Source organism: Mixophyes fleayi, chromosome 11 (assembly GCF_038048845.1).
Source record: "Mixophyes fleayi isolate aMixFle1 chromosome 11, aMixFle1.hap1, whole genome shotgun sequence".
Lineage (NCBI taxonomy): Eukaryota > Metazoa > Chordata > Amphibia > Anura > Limnodynastidae > Mixophyes > Mixophyes fleayi.
In genome coordinates this window covers 12,532,018-12,542,708 of record NC_134412.1, presented here as the reverse complement: position 1 = coordinate 12,542,708, position 10,691 = coordinate 12,532,018, and the positions used below count along the sequence as shown (strand labels likewise).

General features: G+C 37.5%; 1 protein-coding gene across 1 annotated transcript; it reads left to right on the top strand.

Annotated features, from left to right (window-relative positions):
• Window positions 1-382: 382 nt before the first annotated feature.
• LOC142107774 (chemerin-like receptor 1) lies at window positions 383-10,438 on the top strand. Its single transcript, XM_075191391.1, has 3 exons — window positions 383-423; window positions 7,709-7,773; window positions 9,277-10,438. Exon 3 carries the CDS (start codon window positions 9,308-9,310, stop codon window positions 10,397-10,399), a length of 1,092 nt encoding a protein of 363 aa, XP_075047492.1. The 5' UTR covers window positions 383-423; window positions 7,709-7,773; window positions 9,277-9,307; the 3' UTR covers window positions 10,400-10,438.
• The last annotated feature ends 253 nt before the right edge of the window (window positions 10,439-10,691 follow it).

Genomic DNA, 10,691 nt, shown 5'->3' with positions numbered 1-10,691 from the left:
CTAGGAGAGAAAATCAGCCTGTCCTTTATTTTTAGATTTGTGCAAATGTAAGCACGTGTTGTCACAGAGTAACATTTTCTAGAAAGAGAAATGATCTATTTATGATATGTTTCTACAAGTATTCAGACCACTCAGGATTATAAGAAGATTTGCAAACATTTTGCTACGTATGGGCCTCTACTTTTGAATCACTGCATAATGCTGTTTGTCTTAGTTAACTCTATAGAGATCACATCTTATTAGTAATTACTGAAATTACTTCCTGAAAGGGGATGTCCTAATGATTGGAACACTTCCCTAATTGATATAGCAAATTCAGCATATGTGATGTCATCCCTGAGTGTCTATATTAATTTTCAGTGACAGAACAATAGGAAAACATTTCTAGAAATTAGAAGGGACAACATACGTCAAGATAAACAAGTAAGTAATTGACTAAACTTTATTCTTACTATATATCCATGCACAATATTGTACATCTATAATCATAAATACATACACACACAGATGTATTTGCAAACGTACTCTACCAAGATACTTTGTTCTCTGCAGCTTCAGTATAGGAAATATTAAAATGTTCTTACAGTTATTCAAAATAAGCAAAAAGCATCAAAGAGTATACTGCAATTTCCTATTGCAAAGAACATGACAAGGAAAATAACAGCACTAGCTGTACAACCAATGAATGATAAAATAGTAAAATAATAGAAAACTTTTTTTGAATATATGGCTAATCAGATATAATATCCAAATCAAAAATAAGAACGTGATTAGGGATTTCAATAGATAGATTAAAAAATCACAATCTATTACGCCATATTAATGGAAAATTAAGACAATGGGCTAAAATATAAAATATATAATTTGCTGTATAAAATATTGGGCTTTGTCATTTATGAAAAACTGTCCCCAAAATCAATAAATTAAAGCAGCTTTAAACATCTATGTTTATGGATACTAACGGCTGATGTTAAGTGGGACGTTCGCTGGTTTCTGTTGTGTATCTAGTGTGAAATCTCAGAAAGTGGGCGCACGCATTGTCGCCCGGAGAAGTGAGACAGGGGAATTCTAACAGAGGCCGAGTAGAGTGAGTGTTTGTTTGTTCAATTGTGAACGGTGCAGACAGGGAATAGGCTTTTTGCGATTGCTAATTGGTTCTCTTTTTGTCCTTCAAGCATAAGTGATGCTATGATGTGCATTTTTAGAGAAAGAAATTTCTCAGACAGGAGATGGGGAGCAGTTTCTGCTATATTAATTTTCTTTAAGTTTTAATAATGCCTTATAGCGAATGCATTTGTGCCCCATAAAACAAATGGATGGGCGCAAGTGCTACTTAGGTGCCTGTGACGTCTGCCTCGAATAAGCCGTGTGCATATGCTACTGGTGCCGAACTGCACAGATGTTAAAGTCCTTATGTGCGTCAATTTGCTATTTTTATGTTCTGTTTTCTTTGGCGTAATTTTGCCTGATTTGCAACCAGCTCTGCAGCAGACCCATTGTGAGTAGGGCATCTAGCACTAATAATTTCTTTATAATATTTTTTACAGTTATTGAATGTAAACTTTTGAAAACAAGAACTGATAACATTAAACCTCTAATCACAGCCCACACCCATGTTTGAATTAAATTATAGTATATAATAAAGGTGATTTTGTCCACTGGATCATGATTAAAGAGACAATTCTCCATAGCTAGTAAATTGCAGAGGTTGATTCTCTTGTTTGTGATATTTACTATCATTTCAGATAGTACATGTTATTATTATTATTATAATTTTTATGTTATTTTCATAGTGATAGTTAAGTATTTTGTTATCAGAAATTATAGTGAAAATTCTATTAAAATCTGTTTTTGGGTTGATGCAGTGGGGTCCCGAATTCTACACTAGCTTTGGAATACTGTGGTGTGACAGTGAAGTTTGCGGTCTTCTATAAAGCTTACAAGACCTTAAGCTATAAAGAGAATTCCATTTTTTTTCAGCTCCACATATGGAGCTATGTTTATAAAAGTCCCTATGTGACTTTTATAAACATATAAAATACTTCAACTTATAACTATTAAAATATATATTTTACAATAATCATATGATTTGCTCTCTTATCATTTTCAGGCATATTAGTCATTAAGACTTAAGCGGCTTATTGATTAATAAGAGAAAGTTTTGAAACTATCTCACTGTACGATACGGTATATAGAGCACTAATGTACAGTATAACGGCACCTTAATTACTTTACATTAAGCATGTATTATTAAACTGCAATACATGCTTATGGGGTCAGAGACAAACTAAAGAAAATAGGGTCACTGTGACTACTATTACTTTAAGTGCCACATCTTTCATATTTTTATTATTTTAAATACTTTTTATTCACTGGGTTTAATAGTAGAAGGGACACGGTCCTCCGACAGCACATAGTGGTAACGTGAGGCACCTTTCGATCTGTGAAGATCTTGGTGTCAAATACACTTCCAACTTGCTTATCTATAATATAAATGTCTAGTGGCGTGCGTTAGTCTGTCTGTGTGTGTAAAAAATAAAACCAAGCTGCAGCGCCACCTGCTGGGCGGAGTTATACACTGACCTACTAAATTCTTAGTGTGTGTGGAAAAAAAAATTCAGAAAGGGCTGAAATTTGGTATACTAAGATGTTTTTAATTTGTTAATTTAATTTTAATTGTTAAAAGTGTTTATAAAGATTTAAAAAAAAAATATATATATATATTTCTTGAAGGAGAAGTGACAGTTGGGAGTGATTGGTGGTTGCCGGGGGTGACAGTGGGGAGTGGTTGGTGGTTGAGGCCTGGGCTATGGCCCAAATGCATGACAAGAACCTTTTTAACACCTTAAGTAGCTTGATTTGACTAGAATGCAGGAGTATCATGCACGGGTTAACTGACCTACTAAATTCTTAGTGTGTGTGGAAAAAAAACCTCAAAAAGGGCTGAAATTTGGTATACTGACATTATTGACTAGTTGAGGGGTCAAACTCATTTTCGTGAGGCAATCACCCCTCCCTAGCAGGGGTTTGCTGCCGATGGCTGCACAGTATGTGCAGGTCCGTTTGGCAGTGACAGTGAGCTGCCCGGCTGCTCTGATTGCGTTTTAAACACACTGTCCCTGCCTGTCACTGCCGAGGAGACCTGCACATACTGTGCAGCCCCGGCAGCCTCAGAAGTCGGAAAGGGGGCGGGGACTAAATCGCCCCGCCCTATCATCCCCCCCAGAGAACAAACATTTTCTAGATCCGCCCCTGCATGTGGCCCCTGCATGTGTAGCGGCGTGTGTTAGTGTGTGTGTGTCTGTGGAAAAAACTATTTTCTCAGAAAGGGCTCATCCGAATGACCTGAAATTTGGTAAACTGACATTATTTGACAAAAAAATGCATGAGTATCATGCACGGGTTAACTTGTGTCACATATACATTAAACATCAATACCACCCACATTATACGGAGATACGCAATAATCCCACCGACAAAGCATGTAGCATGTAGCTTGATTATTTTCTGCCAAATATATATGAAATAATGTATCGGCTTAAACTTATTGGTGTGGTAAAAGTGGCAGAGTTTCTTTAATATTTGCCAACTTAAACCATCTTCATTCCTTTCTCAATCAATATATTTAAGTGACAATTTTTTTTAGTTTGCCGTTAGACTAGAACTGGATTTCTCCTTCTCCATTTTATCCCATAATAAATATACTAAATTCTGCTAAAAAATTAATATATGCACATCCTACTCCCCTGCTATAAAGAACATCAGCTATGTCTCTGTGTCTGCCAGAAATAGTAAGACAGTCTGTCCAGAAGTTCTCGCTAAACAAGTTCTTCCCTTATTTTTAAAAATATACTATGTGATGGGTGAATAGAGGAAACAAAAACATACAGTGTCTGCGTCATCCCCTACAAAGTAGTTTGTTTGATTTGATGTGGGTTATGGTGGGGTTGCTCAAGGCTGCATGAAATGTCATTTACCAGCTGCAGAGTCTACTGACACGTGATGCAATTTATTTTGGGCAAATGTGTCTTCTTTCCCACCTTGTGCATATATAGGTCCTCTCTCCCCTTCTCCTGCTTCCATCACTTCAAAGTTCTATCTACAGTGCAACCTCTTGTGGGCCACAATCAATAGTTACTACTTGTAGATTTTTATCTCAAAAATATTGCTTATTGGAGTCTCATTTATGTTGTTACTGTAAGGCAGGCATGGCCAACCTTTGACTCTCATCATCATCATCATCAACATTTATTTATATAGCGCCAGCAAATTCCGTAGCGCTTTACAATTGGGAACAAACATTAATAAGACAATACTGGGTAATACATACAGACAGAGAGGTAAGAGAACCCTGCTTGAAAGCTTACAATCTATAGGACAATGGGAGTTAGAAACACAAGGGCATGTGCTACATCATATTGCACAATGGACCAGCCAGACTGCAAAGGTAAAAGTATTGAGTGGGCTGTGTGTGTTGCAATGTTGGTCAGAAGGTAGTTCTCTTGCGTTAGCAGTGTAGAGGATGGCAATAGGGTAATCTAGGAAAATTAAGATGATGGTTGAGGAATATCATAACCTTGTCTGAAGAGGTGGGTTTTCAGTGAACGCTTGAAGGTTTGAAGACTAGAGGAAAGTCTTACTGTGCGGGGGAGGGAATTCCACAAAGTAGGTGCAGCCCGGAAAAAATCCTGTAACCGAGAATGGGAGGATGTGATGAGAGTGGAGGAGAGACATAGATCTTGTGCAGAACAGAGGTGTCGAGTAGGGAGATAATTCGAGACAAGTGAGGAAATGTATGTCGGTGCAATTTTGTTGATGGCCTTGTATGTTAGTAGAAGAATTTTATATTGGATTCGTTGAAATACAGGCAGCCAATGTAGAGACTGACAGAGTGGCTCAGCAGAGGAATAACGGTTTGTAAGGAAAATCAGTCTAGCCGCTGCGTGCAAAATAGATTGTAGGGGTTCAAGTCTGACTTTGGGAAGACCAGTAAGGAGGGAATTGCAATAGTCGATGCGGGAGATGATGAGTGCATGAATTAATGTTTCTGCGGTGTCTTGTGTCAGATATGTGCGTATTCTGGAAATGTTCTTTAGGTGTATGTAACATGATTTAGATATAGAGTTGATGTGGGGAATAAACGACAGTTGTGAATCAAGGATTACACCTAGGCAACGAGCTTGCGGGGTGGGATTTATGGTCATGTTATCGACAGAAATAGAAATGTCAGGCAGGAAGCTTCTGTTCTTGGGTGGGAATATTATTAATTCAGTTTTTGAAAGATTGAGTTTGAGTTAGCGAGAAGACATCCAAGATGAAATGGCAGAAAGACAGTCAGTAACGCGAGACAACACAGATGGTGAAAGATCAGGAGAGGATAGATAAATTTGTGTATCATCCGCATAGAGATGATACTGAAATCCAAAGGAGCTTATTAGTTTTCCAAGAGAAGTGGTGTAGATAGAGAATAGCAGAGGACCTAGGACTGAGCCTTGTGGAACTCCAACTGATAAAGGAAGCGGAGCAGAGGTGGATCCAGAGAAATTAACACTGAAAGAGCGATTAGATAGGTAGGATGAGAACCAGGATAGGACAGTGCCTTCAAGACCTAGGGATTGCAGCGTTTGTATGAGGAGAGAGTGGTCAACAGGTGACTCTCCAGGTGAAATTACAAGTCCCAGCATGCTTTGCCAGAAAATATTAGAACTAAAAGACCAGAGTTGGAAACATAAGCAGGCACTCCAGTTTCTGGCGTTTGACTTCACCTTAGCTGAAGGACATTGATTGTAAAATGAGGACTAGTGGCATTAAGAGAACCCGGCCGATCCATTTGTTAGGGGGATTCTCTGCAAACAATTGATATCCGATTCAATAATAGGGTGCCTATAACATAACTAATGTAACATGTAGATTGGTTCTGTCTAGTACAGTTAAAATAATGAAAGCAATATATGGTTGTTATTATCACATATGACTATTTTTATGTAACTTTTGTCACTATTGGAAAATAAATCTGTACACTATAAACTGGCAACATTGTACTATAACCTGTATATCCCAATATAATACAGGATTGAAATCCAAATGTATAGAACAGCCAGTGACAAAATAATGGTGAAGAAACATCCAAACAAAATTTTTCGCAAGTTTTCCATCTGCACATAGAGACATTGCTCCATAAACCACAAAAACATCTTTTCTCTTCCACATCCTCTTTTCATGTAGCTATAGAACTGCTCATTACCCATAAGTGGTGAATGGTCAGCCAACTTTTATTTAACATCGCCATCCAGTGGTCCATTTATGAAAAGCAGATATATGGTTAGCAGCATGGTTAGACCGCTGCACTTCAGACGGACCAGCCAAGGATATCACACCAATCAATTGTTTTAGTTAGTTGCTAGTTTTATTTTCCAGTCACAAAATAAATAAACAGGAACAAACAGAAACAAAATCCTTGCCTGTCCTGCACTAACTAAATATTCAGAAACACCCTTTCTCAAGTGAGGGGCCTTGTGTCCCAGACACCTACAAAAGCACAAGACTTACTTGTCACTGTTTGCAGTGTCGCTCAGAAAGCATCCAACCTTCTCCCCAGACTGAGAGAGACAGAGGAAACTGCCTAGCAGTTTTTATTCAGCACCTTGCAGGTGCAAATCCTGATTAGTCCGCTGTGAGACTGGAAGATCAGAAGACACAGACTGGGCCTTATCTATAGAGCGCATCCTTCTCTCTCTCCATACCTAACCCCAGAGACTCTTACCAGCTTTTCCTATAGCTGAAGACAACTTTGGGAAGCTCCTTTCCACATACAAATGATCTCCCTGGGGCTTTAGAGCACACAAGACAGACAGCCTGGGACACATACCTGCCATTTTCCTATTGCTTCTGTCACAATAAATATATATAACAAACAAATAATTTTCTTCACTTATTTGTATGGATACAATTGTGTTTGTTATGATCCTCAAAATTTGCACATTTTGAGATATTTGGCTCTAATTCACAAATAAAAAAAAAGAAGGACCTCCTTGACCATTCAAGTAGTACCAAATGAAAAGACAGCTTAGATCGCTCAAAACTATGCCAAAATAAACAAATGCACACAATGTTTAAATAAACTTAATTTCAGTAAACTGTTCTCCAAAATCCTTGTTCATCAATATATATATATATATATATATATATATATATATATATATATATATATATATATATATATATATATAAATATATATATATATATATATATATATATATATATATACACAAGTTAACCCGTGCATGATACTCATGCATTCTAGTCAAATCAAGCTACTTAAGGTGTTAAAAAGGTTCTTGTCATGCATTTGGGCCTAGCCCAGGCCTCCTCAGGGGAAGAGCATTACTTCCCGACGCAAGCGCCCTTTTTTAACGTGGTTTTATCCACATGTCACCACCTCATAATTTTTCTCCATCACCCCATCCTTCATCTTCATCGCCACATCCTTCATCAAGCTACTTAAGGTGTTAAAAACTCCCCACTGTCACCCCCGGCAACCACCAACCACTCCCAACTGTCACTGTAGGTCAGTGTATAACTCTGCCCAGCAGGTGGCGCTGCAGCTTGGTTTTTTTTCCCCACACACGCCTCAAGGCATTTATATATATATATATATATATATATATATATATATATAACTTCATTTCTGCCTTTCCACATATGCAGCAACCAGGATCAGAATACAGCATTGCCAAGTCCTTCACATTGGTCCTAGTGGACAGCCACGGAATGTGAGTACACCCATTGTGTATGCGTTTATAAGACAATTGTGACAATATAATCTCATTTGGTACCATGTGTTTATTAACCTTATGCTATTACCTACTTTGTAGCTGAGTTTTCTAGTTTACAGTTTAGAAGAAGAATATCTATAAGGGTTTTCATTAGATTTATGCTGGATCCTAGGTCTGAGCTGAGCAAAACAGATTTCCATAATGAGATAGAAAACAGGAAAATAAGGTTGTAAGAAGAAGTGTTTATTAGAATAATTTATATTTGCAAATAAACCATAACAATCATATACTATAATAAAGTAACCAAGAAACAAAGTGGACCTAATTTACGAAGCACAAAATGGCCAAGGTGGAGCACGAAATCAACTTGATGACATCACACACCGGGAACTACACTAGTGTTCCTAGATTTACACCAAAGTGCAGTTGTTTAGAGAGCAAAGTGATTGAGGAGTTGCTTGGGCTGGGCGAAGGAAGGATTTTGGCATTTTATGTTAAGTGTGGAGCAGGCGCACTGATGTGTCTCGATGTGCATAGCTTGGAAAAAATCCATTTTACTCCATGTAGTAGTTAAAATAAGTTTAATGGGGTAGAGAGGGAGAATTTTTAACAGCGTTCTTTGCTTTGTGGAAGGGCATATAGCGAAACACTGGAATTTCGCGCCAGGAATACTTTGCCCTTTCTTAAAAAACACGTTCAATACACAAAAGTGTTTCATGTAATAAAGATAGTGCTAATGTCCTCTCTCTCTCATTAGTTCAAGTCATTAGTGAAAATAAACAGAGTTTTACTTTAGTAGAAAAAAAGGAAATAATTAAGGGGTGTTTCTAAAGTTGTAGAAGGTTGGACTTTGATATGACGTTTACGCTTGCGCAAAGTACACTTCTTGAGACTTCTCCTCGGAAAATTAGACACACTTCTAGTTTGTGGAGTCATCTCCAGAAATAGGAAAGTAAAATGTGCTCTGGGTGGATCATAGAGATGTTTTGGTGTAAAACTAAAAGGGATTTTACAGTGCTCATCCAGTGGGCCTCGAAAATGGCGTCCACAGAGTCCAGAGAAACGTACTGAACAGGAGTAGTAATGATTCCAGAGTAAGGTACTATCCACAAAGCAGACATTAATCACACTGTAGCAGGAGACAGGAAGCAGGAGATAAATAGAAACTCAGGATCAGACTAGAAATAGGATACAACCAAGATACCAAAGAGATTCTAAGCTAAGCAGAAATCAGGATAGAGAAGCATACAGACTCTGACAACATCTGATCAGTTTTTATGGGTGACAGCTACTTTTATAAACAATTACATGTTGTATAGTATTCATAAATCTATGCTAAAAGTAGGAAAGTATTTTGTGCCAGCCAGATAATACGCACGTATGAATATTCAGCAAACTTAAAGCTGTCATTAAACACTGTCTTTTAGGAAACTGATATTTATTAAAATGTATAATGGAAATTGATTTGAATCTCACACTTTCATTTATTTATCTCTTAAGAATTGCTTCATCCTTCTTCTCACGTGAAAGAATGGCGAACATTACAACTGGATATGTGATCCCCAATATTGATGAAAGTGTGGATTACATCATTGTAAATACCTATGACAACATTTCTGAAATTTTCACACTTGACTATGATGATGTCTCAGAGAATGTGCTATTCATCCTTCATGTGTTCACTATGGTAATCTACTCTGCGGCTTTTCTACTAGGGACAACAGGAAATGGGCTGGTCATCTGGTTCACTGTCTTTAGGATGAAAAAGACAGACAATGTTGTTTGGTTTCTAAATCTGGCTATAGCCGATTTTATCTTTACATTCTTTCTCCCCTTGAGCATTACCTACCTTGCCCTTGGATTTCATTGGCCCTTTGGTACGTTCATTTGCAAGTTAAACAGTACAATTGCCTTTCTCAATATGTTTGCCAGCATCTTCCTGCTCACCGTTATCAGTATAGATCGCTGTATATCTGTAATATTTCCTGTTTGGTGTCAGAACCAACGAACTCCAAGATTAGCTTCAATCGTTGCCCTGGTTGTTTGGATCTTGGCTTCTATTTTCAGTTTACCTTACTTTATATTTAGAAACACAGATGAGTCAGATGGACAAGTGTTCTGCTACAATAACTTTGATGAGGACATAGATGGTATCCAGACTCCACTTGGTAAATCAAGACACAGGGACACAGTAATAACAAGATTCATTGTAGGTTTTGCTATCCCTTTCTCCATCATTGTCATATGTTACACAGTGATTGCCTTGCGTATACAAAGAAATCACATTGCCACATCTACCAAGCCCTTCAAAATTATACTAGCTGTAATAATTTCATTCTTTTTCTGCTGGATTCCTTATCATATCTTCTCCTTCCTTGAATTGTCTGAGAAACATCAGAATGAACTCCATGATGTGCTTAGTGTAGGAATTCCCATCACCTCCAGCCTAGCATTTATTAATAGTTGTGTTAATCCAGTTCTCTATGTTTTCATTGGTCGGGATTTCAAGAAAACCTTCTGGGTCTCTATACAGTCTATATTTGAGAAAGCTTTCAATGACGATACCTTGCACACAGATTTACCGTCTAAAATCAAGTCCACCTGTGATTCTCAGCTGGTCTGAAATTAAACCAGAAAATAAATTATTATCCACAAAACATCATTTCATCAATGTAATGTAAATATTTTTTCAAGGTAGCTGCATCCAGTTATAAGTTCCCCTTTCATCCTATACTATATTCTTTGTGTGTAAAGATTCTTGAGTATCTATCTGTCTGTCTGAAATGCAGTTAATTTAATAGAAAGCTATATAGTAGAAACCAAAGTTAATTTTTCCAATTATTCCACCTGAGGTGTCATTTTCAGTCCACATTTGTCTCATCTAATGGTCAATGCTCCTTCAACATTGATTGCAG